This window comes from Alosa pseudoharengus, unplaced genomic scaffold (assembly GCF_046254945.1).
Source record: "Alosa pseudoharengus isolate Yale_2024_CS ecotype anadromous, Long Island Sound unplaced genomic scaffold, YU_APseudo_1.1 YU_APseudo_1.1_scf_16, whole genome shotgun sequence".
In the NCBI taxonomy this organism is placed as follows: domain Eukaryota; kingdom Metazoa; phylum Chordata; class Actinopteri; order Clupeiformes; family Clupeidae; genus Alosa; species Alosa pseudoharengus.
The window spans coordinates 13,796,932-13,820,128 of NW_027468630.1; the positions used below are offsets into that span (position 1 = coordinate 13,796,932).

General features: G+C 40.9%; 1 protein-coding gene and 1 long non-coding RNA gene across 2 annotated transcripts in view; one reads left to right on the forward strand and one right to left on the reverse strand.

The window, feature by feature from the left end:
* Positions 1-22,140, forward strand: part of b4galt1l (DP-Gal:betaGlcNAc beta 1,4- galactosyltransferase, polypeptide 1, like) — a 37,500-nt gene extending 15,360 nt beyond the window's left edge. The window contains exons 4-6 of the mRNA XM_076287140.1: positions 16,779-16,901; positions 18,204-18,308; positions 19,879-22,140. Coding sequence (XP_076143255.1) covers positions 16,779-16,901; positions 18,204-18,308; positions 19,879-20,014 — 364 coding nt within the window. The 3' untranslated portion in view covers positions 20,015-22,140. The remainder of the gene's footprint in view (positions 1-16,778; positions 16,902-18,203; positions 18,309-19,878) is intronic.
* On the reverse strand, positions 384-5,512 carry LOC143125561 (uncharacterized). Its single transcript, XR_012987278.1, has 4 exons — positions 2,803-5,512; positions 1,866-1,945; positions 1,446-1,485; positions 384-556 (listed from the first exon to the last, which is right to left on the reverse strand). It is a non-coding gene; the product is annotated as an uncharacterized LOC143125561 (long non-coding RNA).
* Positions 22,141-23,197: the final 1,057 nt, after the last annotated feature.

A 23,197-nucleotide genomic window follows, 5' to 3' on the forward strand; every position in this document is an offset into this window, starting at 1 on the left:
AATAAATGTTAAATATAGCCTAGATATATGTAAATATTAGATGATCAGATGATTTACAGTTCTATGTAATATGTCATGTTTCTGTAATGTTTCATAAAGTGATGTAGGTCTACTGCTGTGAATAGGCTAAATACAACTTTGATAATTTTTATAGCCTACTGCTGTATAGTTAACTTTGGCCTTGGTGCCCTGACACGTGGCCTTTGTGCCCCCCACCAAAATGTGCCCAACTGAAGGCCAAGTGGCCTTGCCCCTAAAATGGTGAAATTCCAAGCCTGGTGCAGACATAAAACATTTTACCTATTAGGCCACAACTTTAATGAAATGCTGTGCTATGCACAGCTAAAATATCAGAAAATGAATAACTGGTGAACAACAAGAAGTTCAATAAAAAGATTGTTTAATGCTTATTTCTCCTATTACTCCGTTTGTGTGGATGGAGGCAGGACACGTCTCCTCGTTGCCCGATACGCCGCCAGGTTGAACCACCTGACTGCGTGCTTGGTGACCTCCGCGTCCTTGGCTGACCGTGTCGCTGTGTTTTTCCTCACAACACCTGTAATCAAATAGGCAGATATGTTAATGTTTATGGTATGTAGCATCCAAAGCCAACTATGCTAACACAATATAATATATGAGATAGGTATTAAGGAGATTCAATTAAAAAAGAAACATGACTTGAGCAGTGAGAAAACTCCATTTACTTGCGTTTAGTCTCCACTACAGCCCTGGTTAACATAAAATTACATTTAGCAGATGCTTTTATCCAAAGCTACTTACTGTACCATTCAAGCTATATGTTGCAGCAGAGACCTTTGACAGGAGCATCAATCCACTATTTCTGAAGTAAGGAATTTGCGTTGCCTACCGTAGGATATCTGAAGTATAACCTCAATCCAAAGCAATCCGGAGACACGATACTCTTGATGATAATAATGCTAGCCACCAACCTTGTCAAAGTTAACTTTAACGTAGCCTATTGTTTGCTTAGCCTACCCTATGACGGACTAACTAACCGACAAACTCCCTTACTAAATTGACTACATTTGTTGCACACTTGAAACAAAATGTCTTCAAAAGTATGTTGAAGGTGGTTACATTTATTTGCATTCCAATAACTTCACACATTATATTTCCATTTGCACTTGAAGGCTATATGCTGCTTTTCTTTGTCTCGTTGTTCCAACTGTTTAATCTTTTTTACTCAAACTATTTGAACTACTCTATTTCTTATCCTGAACTGCCACTTACTGTATAGAAAAGGTAACAACCTAGTAATTATGTGAATAAAAATCTACAACATGTTTGAATGTAATGTATTAGATTATTAATTAAAAATTAGTAAAATTCTGATTATAGAGCTTTGGAGGTGCTAAAAATGAGGACTTTATTAAAGCAGACAAAAGCATTTTTTAATGTTGAAATGTATCTGCATTTATCCTTACCTGGTAATAGCAGTTGCAGAGGCCTGTAGTTATTTCTCTTCTGAAATAAAACAAATATGTACATTTCATTAGAGTTTTTTGAGGTAGAAGGTGGATTTTTTTTACAGCAGATAAAGGTGTTTATGTATGTTGACATTTACCTTTAATTCATCCTGAACTGGTAACACCAGTTACAATATGGTTATTTTTATGGTGTGGACCAAAAGTCAAATAAATCAAATGTAAAACTAGGCTGGGTAAAAACCCAGCCTGATCTGCTGGCAATTTGGATTTCGCCCCCTTCGTCATTTGAACTATGCCCATTGATCATGCCTCTTGTGCAGTAGAAATAAAGCGCAGACTCCCCAGGCTAATGTTCAATCTTAAACCATTGAGTTTAGTATGGTGATAGCCAGACTAATGTAAAACTGTATAGCTTACTTTACTTGGGTGCCAGGACAGGATGAGAAAGGGTAGCCCCCAAAACCAGACTGGAGCCACTTGTGAATGACCTGAATGACCTGTAACACAGATACATGCATTACTTTTATCATCAGAAAGAAATGGCCAAATATTTATCATTACCAATATTACACCCCATTAAAAAATAGCATTATATTGGGATCCAGAGAATATGGTGCTGATCATTTTAGCTCCTCTTCCCATATATTCTGAATATTGAAAAGAGTCTGGTCTGTGACAAGGCAAAGCAAGGATATACATCAAGTCAACTACTGCCTCTTCTATATTGCCCCTTCTCAGTCAAATCTTACTCCAAGAAACTTTCAACATCATTAAATGAACTGGTAGACGGCAGTATTTCTACATAAAACAAATTGCTTCGGGATTTGTGCTCTTATATTTTATCAAAGTTACAGAGTAATCCAAGTGCACCTTTAAATGATATTACAGTAAAAGTGAATCTGATTGAAGTTATTTTTGTCTGCTATTGTTAATTTGCTTGAGTTTCCAGAATATAACGTTAGCTGACTAGCTTCTATGCTGGTGGCTAACCTTCACTCACTTGTTTCACACATGTGTGGCCGTGTCCTTCCTAAGTGCACCTTTAAATGGCATTAGAGTTAAAGTTAATTTGATTCAAGTTGATTTCTGTCTGCTATTGTTAATTCCCCAAATAGGTAGACTTTGCAGAATAATTTTAACGTACCACGTAACTTTGCCTAGGCTAACGTTATGCATGTGGCTACCTACAGTTGAGTTAGTTAGGCTATTTATTATTTTCACTAACGTTAACGCTATAACGGCAATCATCACGGCACAAGATATAGGCCTAGCACAAGCAAGCACAAGATATAGCTTGTAGTCATATATGAAACAATATTTTAGTAAATCATCAAAAAAACAAAACAAATCTTACCTGGTGTCAATGCCTTGCCTTCTTACTGTAATCCGAGTGAGAGGTGTAACGTGACTGGCCAACCGAAGTTCACAAGGTAACAAAACGAATTTTTATTGGATCTCACTCCGGCGCTGGTGGTAACTTTTTTGTCACCAGCTAGCGACATTATATTAAAGTTTTATTTGAAATGCGCAACAATTGGCGTTGGAAACAATCAATAATATGTTCATAAACAATTTATATAGCCAATTATGAAAAATGAACCAGTTCCCTGAAGGAGATTTACCAATTCGAAAACTAAAGCAGTAAAACAGACTTGGCCCGCTGTCTAGAGGGAGTTAAAGGCCGTGTTGCAGGGTTCATTTTCCAACGAATTTGCACAATTTGCTTGTTGATAATAAACATTTAAACTGTTATCCATTGTATTTGATGTTGTTGGGTATCACAAAACGGAATATAATACGAAAAAGCAGCTACTATTTCACAGCGTTTGAAGTGATTTTCCTTTCCCCCACAATGCATTGCATTACGTCACCTTGGGGAGACTACAGACCAAAGCCCACCTTGAGACCCTTGAGAGTAACGAGAGAGGAGTAAAGAGAGACGAGTAAGGGATTGTTCAGCAGTAGATAGCGCAGATTATAGATAAATAGATAGGCTATAGATAGCCTAGATATGTATATAGACAGGTAGATAGATAGCTAGATAGATCATGTCATATGCTGGTCACAGGGGAGCTCCTCGACCAGCGGCCAAAATGCACTCGCTTCCCTAGTTACTGCAGCTCTCCACCACAGTTTCCATCGGGACGGCACAGCCCACACAAGCACCTGCAAAACTGCGACTTGCCCATATTATCTCCCTCTTTGGTAAACCGTACCCTGACGATGTCAGTGGCAATCAATCACGAGCAGTAGTTTTCGAAAATATTCATGCTGAAGTCACGACCAGCCTAATCGGCGGCGGCTAGAAGCTAAGTAACTGTGGCTCACAGCTGGGACTAAAAAGTTAGCCCAGCTAGCTATCATGATGCTTCATATTCTGATCTTCTGACTAAGTTTGCCTGGTAGCCTACTTATCTGAACTAACGACATGATCACTATCACTAGATATAAAGAAAATGTTGACTTTCATTCGGTGCTGTTCACTGACAGTAACAAAAAAAGTGTCGTAATGTTATAAGCATAATACATTGAACTGAATAGGTGCATTAAATGTAGCCTCATAACGAGGCCTCTCAAATTCAGAAAATTGCATTAAACTAAAATCGGAAGACATTGTTATCTTTGTTAGACCATAGGGTCGTTGTCATATAAATGCTGTAACGAAATTCGAAGTGTAAATATACAAAAAAGACCGTTTCCCATAGGAATGAATGTAAAACATACCCTCCAAAACGAGACCTCCCGAAATTCAGAAAAATTACTAAATTGATATCAGGCACCGTTATTACCATTGGTAGATCATAGTGTAGCTGTGATATAAATGCTGTGACGAAATTCGAAGTGTAAATATACAAACTTTATGTTGAAAGTGTAACCGCGACCGTTTCCCATAGGAATGAATGTAAAACATACCCTCCAAAACGAGACCTCCCGAAATTCAGAAAAAAATACTAAATTGATATCAGGCACCGTTATTACCATTGGTAGATCATAGGGTAGCTGTGATATAAATGCTGTGACGAAATTCGAAGTGTAAATATACAAACTTTATGTTGAAAGTGTAACCGCAATGTCCATTGAAATGCATTGAAATGAATGAAGCGCAGATCAAGTAGTCCCCAAAGTGACGTCATCACCGAATTGCGTACAAAAAACCTGCTAATGCTAAAAACAACAAAAACTGGCATTTAACACCATTTGGAGACATTTTTAAAAATGATATACATAGATTGAGTGATTTATGTACCCATTAATCAACAGTGGTGGTTAACCTGCAACACAGGCTTTAAGTCATTTTCCGACGAATGACCGTCGCAGGAAGTTGCGTCATAACAAAGGGACGCCAGACCCTCTTGTAACAGCTGTACTCGGTGATACTGCAGACTCGTAAAAGTAGTTAGAAAACAAGGCAGAAAAACGACAAGTTTCCTCATGCTGCTTCCTTATGTTGGAATATGCAAACATGTACAAACAATCAAGAGGATGCTTTCTTGTATGTGATTTCTGCAACAGTGATACTGCAAAGGTGTTGATAGCCTATTGTTGAGCCTATTTTTATACTGTAGCCTAGTGTAAAGCATGTCACACTAGCCTAGCCTACAGAAAACACTTAATTGATGTGATATAATGATAACTTGTATGCCTACAATGGTTTATTAAACATCGTAGTCATTTATTTAGTCAGTCATCATGTTTATGTTAATGAATAGGAAGGACATCTAAACGATACCAACATTTAAATAAACCAACATTTCGCGCAATATCTGCCGTGAGTCCCTATGCGTGAGTCACAAGCTCCTCCCAGCTGACTGGCAGATCACGTGGACAGTCAGTCGCGATCGATTATTTAATAAATACATGTGAATTACGAATAATAATAAAAAGATTCTACCTAATGTGACTATTTTTTCCATGAACTGTAAAAGAAAACACATTTTTTCCCACTGTATTCTCCATAAAGAGTAAAGTAAATTATGTACTTATTTCTGGAATTGACGTCACTTCCTGGACTCGTCTGAGGCTGGTCTAATGGGTCATTCGTCTCTAAAAGACTTAACTCCTACTGCCATTCAGTCAGCGAATGTCTGATGTGATGTCACACAGGAAGTGAACCTCAGCCGTCATGGTAACGTGCGCAGGAAAATAATTCCTTTTTTTTTTAGTTAATTAGGCAACGAAAACTTTGAGGAACGAAATTAAAGCGGTATTATCCGGTTACCATTATTTTTAAATAAGTGTTCCTGTTCCAGAACATAAAAAATAATAACGTTTCCGGTTTCGTTTCTGTTCCCTGTAAAATACAAAAAGTTCCCGGTTTTCGTTCCTTGAACCGGTTCAAAGCCCTGATTTAATGTAAACAGTCCATTCATGGAGAATTGCCTCCTTAAACTGTTCGCAAACGTTATAGTTTGTTATTCCTCAGTCGCTTTGGTTTGAAGAATCTACTGAATGCATAAATGTAAATGCAAAACCTGCTACTACCTGCTACACTTACATGATATGGCCAGCAACAAAACACCAGTGGTGTGTGTGTGTGTGAGGAGACTTACCGGAGGTGAAGGGTAGGCCTTGTCATTTGGTTCTGTGTGATTCCAGTGGGTCAGGTGTGGTGTGGTGGTTCTGTTTGTTCTCAGCGAAGTCCTGGGTGGAACGTCGAGCCATTTTGGTTTGTTCTGAGCAAAAACATTACTTTTTCATTCCTGCTCCAAGGCCTCTAAATGGTAACCGGTTAGAACGTTATAGAAGAACGGTTGATAACGTTCCTTTAAAAAATAAATCAATTTATGTTGATGGCACAGTACTATAGGCTTTTTTTTTGCCCAACAGCCTTAACGCTTAAATCAAAGCACATTCAGTATCAAGGCGAACTGTTAAAACCACTGTGCTTGGTAGGCCTATATCATATTAAATTATAGTATATTAAATTATATTTAATATCATATAAAAATGTCTGATAGCCTAACTTCAGGCACAGAAAATGTCCTTGCTTTAAGCCCTGTAATAGCCTAACCTATGTGTGGTGCTACCAACTGCATGACAGGCCTATAGATATTTTCCTAGTGTCTCTGGCAGCCTATGTTATTTCACAAAATGTTTCAGTAATTATGCAGTATAATTCAGTAACCAGCCCACACACACACAGAGGCACATGTAGAGAAGTATTCAATATACTTTGGCACATAGGTTGGAGGTGCGTGGACTTTACATTGGGGGACTTGATAAAAGATTACATTAGATTAGATTCAACGTTATTGTCATTGTGCAGAGTACAAAGACAACAAAATGCAGTTTGCGTCTAACCAGAAGTGCAAACAAGTGCAATGTGATTGATACAGTATAGAGAGGTGGTACAGTATAAACAATATAAGACATGTAGTGCAGTCTAGATAGTAGTATACAGTTAAGAAAGTGGTAGGGTTTACAGCAGGGGTTCTCAAAGTTTTGATTGGTGAGGGCCAATTCAGGAACCCAACATTGAACTGAGGGCCGCCAAAGGGGCGGGGGGAGAAAAAAGAAAAAAAAGAACCTGGAAAAAAATCCCATTTGTAATCATTTTAATGACCAGGTTGCATCTCTACAGTTTATATTGCATTAAACACATTTTAATTCATAACTGAGGGCTAAACCTGGCAAAACTTGTGAAAATCTTAAGGAAAAATTGCAATGCACACACAATCCCTGGGGTTCTCTACCCTCAACAGACAAATTTGGGATATAACAGTTCTGGTTGCAGTCCATTTCAAGTACAAACTTATTTAGAACAAACAGTCTCAGTGTGCCTTGCTTCTTATCAGCATAGGCCTTATTCAGGGCCAATTCCAGCTACCAAAGCACCACAGGAAAACCTGACGGCCACGAAACACCACTAAACGTAGATTCATTCTTTTCAAAGCACACAGTACAGTTGTACAGTTTTACAGATGTTATCAGATGTTATCGCGGGCCGCCAGAAATGTTTCCGCGGGCCGCCATTGGCCCCCGGGCCGCACTTTGAGAACCTATGGTTTACAGTAACATAAATTAACTCTAAGTATGCGCAGTGTATTAGCAGCAGTGTTGGCAATTTAGCGACTGTGTCACTAGATTTAGTCAAATCTTTTAGCTACTTTCCATTTGAAATAGTTGGCAACACTGATTAGCAGTAACGAGCAGAATAGATATGGCTATGTAGTATGAACAATGTATGAACAACATGTACAGATACAGTGGGGAGAATAAGTATTTGAACCCATGCTAAAGTTGACTAAAAAGAGGAATATAAAATAATCTGTTAGAAATTGATCTCAATGCCTTAATGAAAAGAAATGATTAAAAATCCAACCCGAACACTAATTTTAGTGAATGAAGAATGTATCGTAAATAAATAAATGTTCTTCCTTAAAATACAGGGGTAATAAGTATTCAACCCCTATGTTAAATTCCTATAGAGGCAGGCAGATTTTTTTTATTTTGAAAGGCCACTTATTTTATGGATCCAGGATACTATGCATCCTGATAAAGTTCCCTTGGCCTTTGGAATTAAAATATCCCTACATCACCACATACCCTTCACCATACCTAGAGATTGGCATGGTGTGTTTTTTTTTTTTTTTGTTAAGTCTATTAGCTGGTTTGATGTTCATTGAGTTCAATGCAAATCAAACCAGCTAATAGGCTAACTGAAAAATACACCATGCAAAGATCAATTTCTAACAGATTATTTTATATTCCTCTTTTTAGTCAACTTTAGCATGGGTTCAAATACTAGTACAGTGTCCCCCCCCCCCCCAAAAAGAAAAAATGACTCCTTAAATGGTGACTTCTGGTGGATTTTGTGAAAGAAATGGACAGATTGAGTTACAAACTAGATGTACCGCATAGCGGTACAAAATATGACCGCCGCTCAGTCCTGTACATCCGTTCCGCGAAAATAAATCACACTTCAATTTGTCTCCATATTTTACTCCATCCCCCACTCTTGAAACTTTTGTGTATGCTTGTTTGGCATGCCTTAGTGTGTGTGTGCGGCTGCACAGAAAGTAGCCTACTGGTGCTGAAAAGGTGAATAGATTGTAGAATAGCCAAAGAAGATGTACAGTAGCATTGTTATAAAACCTTTAAAATCTCTAAACAATCACAAGTAGGGCAGTTCATCACAGTTCATCCATTGCAACTGGATTGATGAAAGGTCACTTACACCTGTAGGCTACATTGTATTTGGGAAAAGCAAAAGGTATCAGCATAATGTTATTTATTTATCTATTTATTTATTTATTTATTTATAAACAAAAACATCTCTGTCAGTTCCATGCCGTTTTTAACAGCTATCAAAAACAAAGGTCATTTTTGGATGGATGGATTTTTTGTGAATGTTTCTTCTTCTACATAAGATTTTAGTCATCTTTAGTTCATGTAATACTTTATTGTCAATGCACAAATTAAGTAACCGTAGTCTGAAACGTTATTGTTAATGCACAAATTAAGTAACAGTAGTCTGAAACGAAATGCTGTTTTACATCTAACCAGTGGTGCAAATAACTGACATCTCCAAATGGGCCTTGATGAAATGCGTCGCTAGACTGTTCATACACATTTTAACAGGCCAAGTTGAAGAGCTGTTGTCCGTTATTGTTCTTGCAAATATAGGCTGATTCATGTTCCCTTGCATTGTGTAACTGAGGTCCATGGCTAGTCTCGCTTTCACCAGACCAAGCTCAATCTTTTAAGAAATCACATAATAAATAGCGGGCAGATCAGGCTGGGTTCACCCAGCCTAGTCCATAGGCACCCGATATTGTTTAATTTTCCGATTGAGATATCCACGCTCTGGCTATTCTAAATGCAAAAATGCATCAGGGAGTTATGACAAAACTGTAACTAACAAACTAGATCCTAATAGAAAGCTGTTAGCTTCCCTAAGCTACAGGTAGGCTTATAAGGTAGGCCTATTTACAACATAAATTGTCAATAGGCTATGCTATGCTGGCGACACAAATAAAGTCTCCTTTGGAAACCAATGGCTTACGCCTTACAGTATCAAGCGGACTTAAACTGCCATATAGTGGCGAAACGTTGTAATAAAATTCACGCAGCTCCATGAGTCAAGGAAAGCGCGAATGAAGTAGCCACTTCTAAATGGGACCCACTACACAGTAGCTTAAGGTGTGTTGCTAAAGCAGCCATAATGAAATGAAGGTGTCATTGTTTGGATACTTCACACATGCTTTTTAATTTCACAGACTACAACTACCAAGCTGGAATCAAAGCACATCGATTCCCCTCTCACACCCTGCACGCACTTAAAACAAAATAAACAAGCGTCTCAGTCTCACGCATGTATAGGCAAAACTGTATCAGACCGGTGTAACGTTGGTAAATCTTCCATTGCACGGAATGATTTTTGTAGCACGTGCAACAAATGACAGTCGAAAGAAACAATTACAGTGCTGCTATCAATTTGCTTGGTATAACCGCATTTATAGTTTTCTACAAATGCAATCAATCAAATTGGCCTCCATCACTCAACCAACGCTAACGGTAACATTACCTAGGTCCTTATTGATATTATAAGATTAACGTACCTGCAGTAAAAACCAAGCATGTCCGATAAACATCCTCAGATTTATTTCGGCTTCAAGAAGAAATGGGAATTACATTTCATGTGAACATCATCCTATCCTTATTAGACGTTCTCTGCGGTAGCCTAAACTACAGTCCTTGTAGGAAGCGTCCATTGTTTTTCCAACCCACTTTTAACTTCCAACAAAATTACGTCTTACTGCAACGATGCGCCATCTAGTGGACAAACGACTACTTATCGCCAATACTGGAAATGCAGCCATGATGATGAATATTTGGCTTTCTTTTAATCCTACTGAATTTGTAATTATGTATTGGCCGTTCTAATACCGATAGTATGTGGGTGCCTGTGTGTGTGTGCATGTGTATATGTGTGCACCGCCATCTACAGGCCAATGAGTGTACAGTCACTAAATGTACACATAACCTAGCTTTTTTTAGACCCCCCCATGGATGAAATTCTACGAAACTTTGCATACCCCCAGAGAATGCCAGGTCAATCATACACATAAAATTTGGTGCAGTTCTGAACATCTTAACTGAAGATAGGGGCGATTAAAGCAGAATAATATTGCATTTTCATTTTTTACCAGGGGGTGCAAATCACAAATGAGTGATTATGGGCCAGGTTGATGTGGGCCCTTGAGACCAACATACCATAAAAGATTCTTCATCCTCAGTGCCACGGTTCAGGTAGTTATTTAGGAAAAACTGCTATTTTTGCGGTTCGGGGGGCCCAGCACAGGGGGGGGAGTGGCCCCTGGGGACGAAACGAAATTTTTCCGTAAAACTCTAGTGGGGCTACATACCCACCCAATTTCATGTGCCCCGGTGGTTCGGTGTCCCGGGTATCGTTGACCAAAAATTCAGGAAGTAGATGACGGGGGAAAAAAAAAAAAAAAAAAAAAAACTTTGACAATCCCTATATGACCGCTTCGCTAGCTTCGCTAGCGGCGGTCATAATTATGACATAACCATCAACACGAGCATTTACAAAGCATGATTATTGCAGTACTTGAACAGGATTATTAGGGCCCGAGCACCGAAGGGCGCAAGGCCCTATTGTTTTTGTAAGGATTATTATTAGGGCCCGAGCACCGAAGGGCGCAAGGCCCTATTGTTTTTGTAAAGATTATTATTATTATTATTATTATTATTATTGGGGGCCAAGCAGCGAAGCTGCGAGGCAACCCTTAGTGATTCTACCTTTTCTTATTATTATTACACACTCTTTCCGCTGTCATTGGAGTCTATGGCAGCCCATAGAACCGTACAGTAAAAAGTTGTGAAATTTTGCACATTGATTCAGGACAGTATAAAAATGAATTTGAGCAAGTTGTATGCCTGAACCACAGACAGTCTAGCGCCACCAATGGGTCAAAGTTGACATTGCATCCATGCAATTAACTTTTGAACCGTATGCCCGATTTTAAATATCGTAACATCTTTGGAAGTCTTGGATGAGGCCAAACTCAACGCACCCCATGACGTCAATTTCCGCCATGTTGGATCTTCCGCCATATTGTATTTCATCAAAAACACTTAAAAGGCATCAAAGTTCGCAAAGTGTGTCCGTTTTTCACGAAACTTGACGCAGATGATCTTCAGACTATGACTCAAAAATGCATTGCTTTTAGGAGCCATATTCAAAACCCGTCGCCCGTCACAACCAATCAAGTTTGGAAGTGAAGTGATATCTCAGCAAGACTTTCACGTATCAACACCAATCTCAGTACATAGTCTTAAGAACCAATTAAGAGGAGGCTCAATAAATTTGACGACTTTTGACCTATAGGTGGCGCTATAATTACCAAAATTACGTTTTGGCCTGTAACGGGTCATGTGTTTGGAATTAAAGCATATTAGTGATGTCTGTTAATACCTTGAGAGGTCCTTAGGCCGACACATGCCAACATGTGACGTCAACATAATTGATTCGACCGCCATATTGGATTTCACCAAAAACATTTAAAAGGCATCAAAGGTAACAAAGTTTCTCCGATTTTCATGAAACTTGACGCAGATGATCGGCAGACCATGACTCATAAACGCATTGCTTTTTGGAGACATATTCAAAACCGGTTGCCTGTGACGACCAATCACGTTTGGCGGCGAAGCCGCCAAACAGGAAGTGAAGTGATCTCAGCAAGGCTTTCGCGTATCAACACCAAACTCAGTACAGGGTCTCAGGACCCAATTAGGAGGAGGCTCAATAAATTTGATGACTTTTGACCTATAGGTGGCGCTATAATCACAAGAAGTGGGCTCAGATTTCAGCAATGCTTTCACATATTGAAACCAAACTTAGTATATGGACTTGGGACCTCATCCTGAGGACAGACAATAATTTTAGCAACCTTTGACCAGTAGGGGTGCTATAATTTGCAAAACTTTCTCGTATCAACACCAAACTTGATATGTGGACTTGTGACTACAACCTGAGGACGCACAATAAATTTGGTGACTTTTGACCACTAGGGGTGCTATAATTATCAACACTTTCTCTTATAGACACCAAACTTGGTATGTGGACTTGTGACAACATCCTGAGGATGCACAATCAATTTTGCGACCTTTGACCACTAGGGGTGCTATAATTTGTGACACTTTCTCGTATCGACACCAAACTTGGTACAAGGACTCGGGACCACATCCTGAAGACGCTCAATATATTTAGTGACATTTGACCACTAGAGGCACTATAATTATCAACACTTTCTCGTATTGACACCAAACTTAGTATGTGGACTTGTGACTACAACCTGAGGACGCACAATACATTTGGTGATGTTTGAGGCATGCGTATGTGTGGGGGGGCTATTGGGGTGTGTGGGAGAGGAGGTTTATCTGTGTATATGTGTATGTGTGGGATGGGGGGGTTAATTGGGTGTGTGTATAATGTAACAACATTGGGTTGCCATGACAACTCCTGCTCATCTGCTTGGCCCCCACATTGCTGCTTGCAGCTATATTTATTATTATTATTATTGTTATTCCACTTTTTTGCTTTCCTGTTTTTAGGTGGTTAACATGGTCGAAAACTCTTGAAATTTGGCACACACGTCAGGTGTCACGCATCGCAGTTAGGTACAAGAGCTTGACCCCGGGCGTGACCCAGGGACTCGCTAGCGCCCCCTTAGGTGACTAATCCCGTGGTTGGCATATATTTTGAGGTGGTTAACATGGTCGAAAACGCATTAAATTTAGCACACACATCAAGTGGTACAGTGAATAGACAGGGATAAAAGCTTGGCACCGGGCGTTGCCCAGGAACTCCATAGCGCCCCCTTACGTCACAGTGACTTGTGGTTGGCATATAGTTTTAGATACACACACCAAATTTGGTGGGTGTATGTAACTCCCAAAAACAAACAACTTTTGTATTAACATGCCATTAGCCACGCCCACAGGAAGTGAGGTAATTGAGATTTTGTGCGTTGTGGACATGATCAATTTTAACGTACTCCTCCTAGACGGTTGATCCGATTCATGTCAAAGTTGGTATACATGATGCCGAGATGTTCCTGATTATAAATTGTGAAGCTTTTTTTTTATATCTTGTAATTTGACGAAATGGCAATCATAGGGCAAGGCCCTATTGTTTTTGTAAGGATTATTATTATTGAGTATTATTGACAAAAGGGCGCAAGGCCCTATTGTTTTTGTAAGGATTATTATTATTGAGTATTATTGTTATTCTACTTTTTTGCTTTCCTGTTTTTGAGGTGGTTAACATGGTCGAAAACTCTCGAAATTTGGCACACACGTCAGGTGTCACACATCGCAGTTAGGTACAAGAGCTTGACCCCGGGCGTGGCCCAGGGACTCGCTAGCGCCCCCTTAGGTGACTGATCCCGTTGTTGGCAAATATTTTGAGGTGGTTAACATAATCGAAAAGTCTTGAAATTTGGCACACACATCAGGTGTCACACAAAGCAGCTAGGTAAAAAAGCTTGGCCCCGGGTATGGCCCAGAGACTCGCTAGCGCCCCCTTACGTCCCCTTAGATCACTGATCCCGTGGTGGGCATATACTTTCAGCTAATGCCTTAAGTGATTGATCTGAAACTTTATAAAATATTGGATATCATTATTGTGATTATATTCACATTCGTAATTCACAGGCCTAGCATAGTGCCACCATTTGGCCAAGCAGGAAATGTGCCAGAAATGCTCTATGCTTTGAATAAATGGTCTAATGGTCTAATAGATATTATAATTATGATGATATCCAGACACTCAATGGGCCTGCCTGGCATAGCGCCACCACCTGGTCAAGCAGGAAATGTGCCAGAAAATGGACAATGCCTTAAGTGATTGATCTGAACGTTTACAAAAAATTTGAATATCATTATTGTGATGATATTCACATGTGTAATTTCCATGCCTAACATAGCGCCACCATCTGGCCAACCAAAAAGTGTATCAGAAATGTTCTTTGCTTAAAATGAATGGTCTGAAATTTCTCAGGTTAATATATATTATGATTATGATGACACCCAATGGGCCTGCCTTGCATTGCGCCCCCACCTGGCCAAGCAAGTACATGTGGCAGAAAATAAAATACAAAAACAAATAGCACACGCATCAAATATGTACATTTCACAAATGCACCACGTCGGTGCTTTGTTGGATTCCGACCTGTCACGGGTTGCAGCCCGCAGGTGCTCGCCATTGCCGCTTGCGGCTATATTTCATGTTTTTCTTTCACCTTTTTCATTTACATTATTAGTAATTAGCCACTGTACAACTGTACACTGTAGGCCACTGTACAAACTATTACTATTTAGAATACACAGTGCTGTGCATAAGTTAAGACATTTATTTATATAATAACATTTATTTATTTACGATACATGATGCATGAAAAAATAATTGATGTCCTATTTTTTTTTTAATTAAGGCATTAAGACAAAAGGCAAAATATGTTTTTTATTCCTCCCTTTAGTCAATTTCAGCATGGGCTGTATTGGTGCTGTGCAAGTCAAATTGAGTGCCTGTCCCTTTAATGCCGTGACGCCCGTGAGGCTTGCTTGATTCTCACGGTTTTAAGCTAACTTAGTAGCGTTGTTGTGCATGGTGCATAAGAATATGTGGATGAAATGAATTATGTTTCCCATGTCATTTGGTAAAATAAATGGTCAAAAACTGGAAGAAAATCTATCTTGGATTATAGCAGATAAGTGTCTTGTATCATATCTATAATTTTGGTGAGCTCTACAGGAATTACAAACTATCTCAGATGTAAATGGTTGCGTATCCTATTACTCAAATTCAATTAAACCCACCAATAGGCTAGCTAGACCTTAGTTTCACAGCCTAGGTATGTTAGTAACACAGGGCTTGAAAGCATTGCCTGTATCACAAACAAAAACGAAACAATGCGTGGAATTTATCTGGGAATAGGCTACTGAAGGTAGGGGCGAGCTATCTCGCGTGTTTAATTTGGTTCCTTGGTTAACATAATGTAGGCTACGTTTTTTTGCACAAAATTGCATCTGCTAATAAACTTAAACATAAACACAAACAAGCGTGATCTCCTGTGGAATCCCTGACTGCGCCTTCAACGTTAGCCTACTATTATTTGTTGACATTAAAAACCTGAATGAACGGCAGCTGTTCCTGAAGATCACTTGCGTCTATTTTATTTTTTTTAATTAGGCAACTTTTTTTGCAGTGGCGCTTGAATTCCAGGAGCGGCGCTGCGCCGCTGATGAATACATTGTAGGGGAAACACTGTAGTAGCGGTAACATTATAAGAGTAGTAAGAATAATAGATATGCAGTGTATTAACAGTATTATAAGAAAAAAGAAAACAAAGGCTAAGCAGCTGTCAAAGTACAGTTCCATATCAGCAATTATAGGATATAACATGTTTATCTGGAAGAGACTATGTTTCTTGTACCCTTGAATCTGTAAAAATTTATGATATATTGCTGAACTGCTTTAATCTACTGGATTATTCAGAACATTTGATTCCTTATGAAACTTGACTTGTAAAGTGGAATCAAATAAAGGGCCCGTCCCATTTCTCCCCTCTTAAAACTTCCACTTGGTTTTGATTGCCCTTAACATTAAAGTCCCCTCAACAAGGGAAGTGGGGGTGAAATCTTTCCCTATGAATTGGGACACCACTATATGTGAATTAGCGTAGCGAACATGCTCACCTACGTCTACCGGTAGTAGCCTGCTTCTATTTTCATTCAGGAACATGCCGGTTCCAACAGTCATGTTGACTGTTGTGCAGGCTGTGCTGGTTTATCTACGTCTGGTTAATCAACAAAGATATTCGTGTTCATCTGAACGCCGGAACACACATCCTAAATATTGACGAAACTACCCAGATCAGATATAACGTTATTTGATGGGCAGACTCCCTCAAAGCACTCAGCAGATATCATGAACATCGTCAGATAGCTTTGTTAAATATTTTCTAACATTAGTGTTCAAAACTCAACAGTCCATTGGATGTGCATCAAACTAACATATTCCAACATATTTCGAAATATGGGTATCCTGGGTAATTTCATCTCCCACTTCGTTTTAAGCCGCATCTGCATTCCCCTTGCTCCCTAAAGTAATGGGACACCCTACCCCTACACGTGCACGCGCAAAAACGAGGGTTAGGGCAAAAATCTAGGGGAAGGGGAGGTATTGGGACGGGCCCAAATTATATAAAATGTGTGTGTCCCAGGACTCTGAGAGAGAGAAAATGTGTTGTAATGCACTGATATGGGAATGATATCCTACTAACCTGTGTGTGTGTGTGTCAGGTTGCCATATAATCAGTACTTTGGAGGTGTATCGTCCATGAGCAAGGAGCAGTTCCTTAAGATCAACGGCTTCCCCAATAACTATTGGGGGTGGGGAGGAGAGGATGACGACATCTATAACAGGTACACACACACACACACATATATACACACACACACACACATATCGCTTGACCCGAAGTAAGATAAGACTTTATTGATCCCACAGCTGGGAAATTTACTTGTCACAACAGCCCAGTAGTATTTAAATAGAGAGTAAGAACGTTGTATACAGTATGCCCAGCATACAAGCACACCTAAAAAACAAAAAATCACAAGTGATTGCAACACGCCTTAGGGTTTCACCAATACTTTGAGGCAGAGTGAACCAATATATATGGTGAATAAAAAAGCTTCACATCACATGTACAGTGGAAAATGCACTTATTAATAATGAAGTTCAGACACTACATTAACATTACAAATTTTCATGACCGTAGTGTTATACATTCTGATGGCAGATGGAATAAAAGACCTGCGAAAGCGCTCCTTCTTACATGATTGGTGTAGTAGTCTGTTACTAAAAGAACTGCTTTGCGCAGCCACTGTCCCATGGAGCGGATGAGAGGAATTGGCCATGATGGATGCCAATTTGTCCAACATCCTCCTCTTCCCAACCACCTCAACAGGCTCTAGTTGGCAGCCCAGGACAGAGCCGGCCCTTTTCACCAGCTTATTTATTCTCTTCCTGTCCCTCTCAGAAAACCCACTACCCCAACAGACTACAGTATAAAAAATAGCTGACGCCACAACTGAGTCATAAAAAGTCCTTAATAATGACCTGCACACACCAAAAGTCTTCTCAGCAAGTGGAGACGACTTTGGCCCTTCTTGTGGCTGATGTTTCGTTCATCACCACAGTTTCAATAGGAACCATATCTGGGCCATCGCACACACACACACACACACACACACACACACACACACACAGAGACTAACTTGGTCACACTTTCTTATTCCCACAAATAATTGAAACATTGTTTTATTGTCTCGCACACACACACACGCAGTAGCCCTGTAAATAATGGCCAAATAGTCTGGTGTATGGACTGAAGCCTGGCGTGCACACACACACACACACACACACACACACAGGAGCCCTGTAAATAATGGGCAGGGAGTGTGGTGAATGGCGTGGCGTGGTCTGTGGAAACAGTGCGCTGGTCCACTCATGTCTGCTGTTATGATCTCGCTCATGGTATTAAATTAGCAAATAGATTTGGCCAAGCTATTTAGTAGTCACACTCACCACTTTACACTTTTCCAGTCATTTAAGTCAGGGCCCAGGGACCCAGGGTCACACACTCATCGTCATACACACACACACACCACCCCACCCCACTCCACTCCACTCCACAGACTGACGCAGGTGTATGTTCTCCATAGGTTGAGTTCTAAAGGCATGTCCATCTCTCGGCCCAGCGGAGCTATTGGGAAATGCCGCATGATTCGCCACGATAGGGACAAGCAGAACGATCCTAACCCGCAGAGGTAAACTCTCTCACACACGCACACATACACACACACACACACACACACACAAACACACTTATGTACATAGAACATGCTTCCCTGCATATAGCCTCCCTTACCCCTTGCACTGTGAAGTTAAAGGGGTGGTTCAGGATTTTGGACATAGGACCTAATTTCCAAGTTAGCAAGTGTGATATTTATCAGTGGAGACCGTTTTCAACACGTTTTATCCACTCCTTCTAATTGCAGAGTTTGCAGGTGCTAGGCTAGCGCAAGTCATCAGTATGTGTTAGCCTGCCACTAAAAACAGTCTTACCCACTCCAAAGTACACCTGAGGCGAATTCCAGACAATCGATGTAAATGTCTGTGTTGATAGAATAGTGTTAGAAATACAACTACCCTCGCATCGCGTTGCAATAGTTACTTTGTTCCCTGAAGTTGGTAGTAGGCATATAAGCAACGCAGCGGCGGACTGATATTACCAAGGCTAATACTAGGTATCCCCATTGGAGTGCGCTTCTCTGTTTACTTTTCGGCGCAGTACTACTAACCGGAGCAAGTATAATTCCGCCGCTGCTAAGAAACTAGTCTCTCAAAATGTAATGTGATCATTGAAATGCAAGGATAGAATAATGTTAGAAATAAAACTATCAACACAGACATTTACATCGAAAGTCTGGCATTATAATTTTTTTGCCTCGGGTGTACTGTGGAGTGGGTAAGACTGTTTTTAGTGGCAGGCTAACGCATACTGATGACTTGCGCTAGCCTAGCACCTGCAAACTCTGCAACTAGAAGGACTGGAGGAAACGTGTTGAAAACGGTCTCCACTGATAAATATCACACTTGCTAACTTGGAAATGAGGTCCTATGTCCAAAATCCTGAACCACCCCTTTAAGCAGAGCTACTCTATGGTTATAATGTCACATAATGCTAGCTACTCTTTGGTTATAATGTCAGGTAATGCTAGCTACTCTTTGGTTGTAATGCCAGGTAATGCTAGCTACTCTTTGGTTATAATGTCACATAATGCTAGCTACTCTATGGTTATAATGTCACATAATGCTAGCTACTCTTTGGTTATAATGTCACGTAATGCTAGCTAGCCAGAGGTTGTAATGTCACGTAATGCTAGCTAGCCTCTGGTTATAATGTCACATAATGATAGTTACTCTTTGGTTATAATGTCACGTAATACTAGCTACTCTTTGCTTATAATGTTACATAATACTCACCCCTTCACACACACACACTCACGCCTCGCTCCCTCCCTGACTCAGTCTACTGACACATAAATATGAATTCACATGAACCTTATCAGATTATAGATAACGTCTACTGGTTGTTAACTTTGTAAACCCATTCAACACACACACAAACAGTACATATTTCAGTGTTGCAGTGTTCATGAAAGTCAACAGTTTAATATAGTGTAAGAGTAAATATACTCAGTTGACACATGCACATGTAATCTCATGAGATGTTGTGTTTCTGTGTCTGTGTGTGTGCGTGTGTCTGTGTGTGTGTGTGTGTGTGTGTGTGTGTGTGTGTGTGTGTGTGTGTGCGCGCGCGCGTACGTGTGTTAGGTTCGACCGCATCTCCCATACCCGGGATACGATGCACAAAGACGGCATCAACTCTCTGTCCTACAGCGTGGTGCAGGTGGAGAAAGACCTGCTCTACACCAAAATCACAGTGGACGTGGGGAAGCCTACCAAATAACACACACACTTACATACATGTACACAGAGACACACACACACACACACACACACACATTCTTACACTCACATACATTTACACACACACACACACACTGAGGATCATATGCCTCCCTGTGAATGTTTGAATCCAAGGTGCCTTGCTCGTGTGATGGAGTACAAAAGTGGACTAAATAATGACCAAGCGTGGAAGGCGACGGTGTGTGTGATTTTTATAACGTCTGGACACACTCGCACCGGGACACTGGACGCTCCGCTCCTGAGGCATCTTGGCCTCCAACTCTGACCTTTGCACATATGACTCTTACTTGAAAGATGGGATGTGTGCTTCTCCCAATAAGTGTGTGTGTGTGAGAGAAAGAAAGAGGTTTTCCTCCTAACTGAAAGTAATAATTTTTTCAGCCATGCTGATGTGAGCCATTGCTACACACACACACTCACATACACTTAACCTTCCACAAATACCTGCCAACTGTGTGTGTATCTGCTGGCAGTGCATGTGCCTTTCTTTTACCTTTCTGTCCACTGCCAGTGGCAGGTGTGTGTGTGTGTGTGTCCTTTTTAGTCCACAGTGTCTGTTAAGCCACAGGATGGTGAGATTCTTCTCCTCCAGGACAGGAAGAAGAATCGGAAGTCAGTCAGAGAGGAATGAAGGGAGGAGAGGGCTTTTCTCTCTCAAACCAAAGTGCCTCAACTCCTCTCCTGTTCCACTCTCTCTCTCCCTTTCTCCCTCCCTCACTCTCTCCCTCCCTTTCTCTTCCTCCCTCTCACTCCCTCCCTCTTTCTCTCTCTCTCTCTCCCTCTCCTCTCCTATCCTCTCCTCCCTCTGTCTGTAAAATAGCCCACCTCAGCACATAAAGGAAAGCAGGGGGGTCCATGTTACTGGTCTTTTAATTGTTTGCTCTTACAACATGCCTCCCAGCCGTGTGTGTGTGTGTATGTTGACCAGCACAGAAAACTGGCTAGCTGCTGGAGGCTAGCAGTGGTATGTGTAAGCAAGGCACAAAGTCCACGTGACACAAGCAAAGTGTGTGTGTGTGCAGACTTGTACAGTCTCTTTTTTTTCAGGGTTTTTGCCCATAAGCCAATCAGCTGCCTCAGACAGACAGACAGACACACACACACTAATAAAAACAGTCTCACCACCAACCTCCTGCTGAAGCCATATGCTGTAGTTCTGCAGAGAGCACGCTCGCCAAACACACACGACCTTCAGAGATTTTGTGTGTGTGTGTGTGTATGCACATGTGCTGCCCCTGTGGAGAAGTCCAACTGAACCAGACTGTTGAATGTAACATTGCTGTGTGTTTGTGGACAGGATGTACAGAATCTTTAAGAATCTTCACTTTTCCAGATGACCAGTCATTACTTCACCAGATATGGCTGCTGCAGCCCTCTCTAGGCCCATAAACACACACACACACACACACACACACGCAAGGCTCACTGGAAAAGCTATGCTGGATCTGGATAGTCTCTCACACACACACACACACACACTCTAACCAACACTGAGATGTATGCTTGTGTTTGCTGACACATGCAGACATATCTTCCTGAGAGGATTGTACCTGTTTAGGTAGAAGCCTCTCATTCACACACAAACACACACACACACTGGCCTGGAGTGGTTTGGCTGGAAGGAGTTATTATTTCTGTAAATGATCCAATTAGGCCTGATGAGCCTGAGGACAATGGCTTTATCTAACGCCTGCACGTTTGAGTGAGTGTGTGTGTGACAAGGAGGTGACAAGATAATGTGCTCCGAGGCTGAGGTGGCTGGGTTATCTGCATGGTCTGAGGTAGCTGGGTTATTATGGTCTGAGAGTGTGTGTGTGTATGCGTATGCAGTGCGTGCTCCGGGGTCGAGGTAGCTGGGTTATCTGCACGCTCCTCGGACGCCACTCCTTACAAGTTCTGATGTTCCGATGCTGCCCAGAACAATGGGTCGGACTGGACAGAATGTCCAGACTGGTGGGCTCTCAGGCGGTCTGTGTATCTCTGTGTATGTTTGTCAGTCTGTTTTTTATCAGAAGTGCTGAGTATCTGATTGCTGTATCACTGAACATGAACCCAAATCATTTTTAAAGATTATAAATTGTTTTGAATTAAAGATATTTGATTGTATCTGGTGATAGTGTATTTCCGAGATGTGTGTGTGCGTTTCATTGACAAGTACAATTCTCTATGGCTGAGAGGATGTGTGTGTGTGTGTGCACATGGTAGCATGTGGGTGCTTTACGCTTAGTACTTTGTGTATGTTTAAGCATGGTAGAATGTGTGTGCCTCTTGTGTGTGTGTGTGTTTGTATAAGTCTGGTAGTGTGTGTGTGTGTGTTTATAAAAGCATAGTAGTGCGAGTGTGTGTTATATTTCCACTAAGCATCTTCGTTACTAAAACATATAATTAGAAAAAATGTGTGCGACTGCAATAAGGGAGGTTTGGCGAATCACTGCTACTAGATTGCATTGCCCACCCTCTATTTCAGCGCTTGTTTGCAACTGAACTGAAACCGCCGTGGAAGCACGGGAACCTACTGGAGGACCTCCCGTTATCATAAACGACCACTCCGACGATAGTGGTGAACTCGGTGAAAAGGGTAGTGGTGAAGATAACGTCATACACCCGTGGCCGTATTTGCAAGAAATGTTTCTGGGAGCTTTCTGTGAAGCTGAACACTCCGCTACCTGCCTCAGTGGCCTGTGAAAGGCTATTTAGCATCTCAGGACTTGTCTTCAGTCCAAGAAGAGTAATCAGGCCCGGGGTGGACAATCGGGAGAATTCCCGGTGGGCCGCTTCACTTTTGGGCCAGTCGAGGAAAAAAATATTGACATTTGTCACGTTAGTCTATCTTTTCTTAAAGTAGGACACGTTCTGTGCATGACACTAATGCAATGCCTCTGCATGGGTTGTAGCCTATGTGAGGGAGTTCTCCCCTCCCAAAAAGAGTTGGTTGGGTCCATATAGCCCGTCTTTTCCAAAAAGTTTTCTCAGATACGGATAGCCGAGCCGGTCCTACAGTAAACACAAGCATCAGGAAGGATGGATGGTAGAAAGAGGCCAGGAGAGACTGAGCAGCAGATCAACCAGTCGACCACTGAAAATGAAATAAATAAAGTTATTTTTAATGTAAGAAAGAGCAATTACCCTACATGATAAACCTATACCTTGTTTGCTCAGAAGA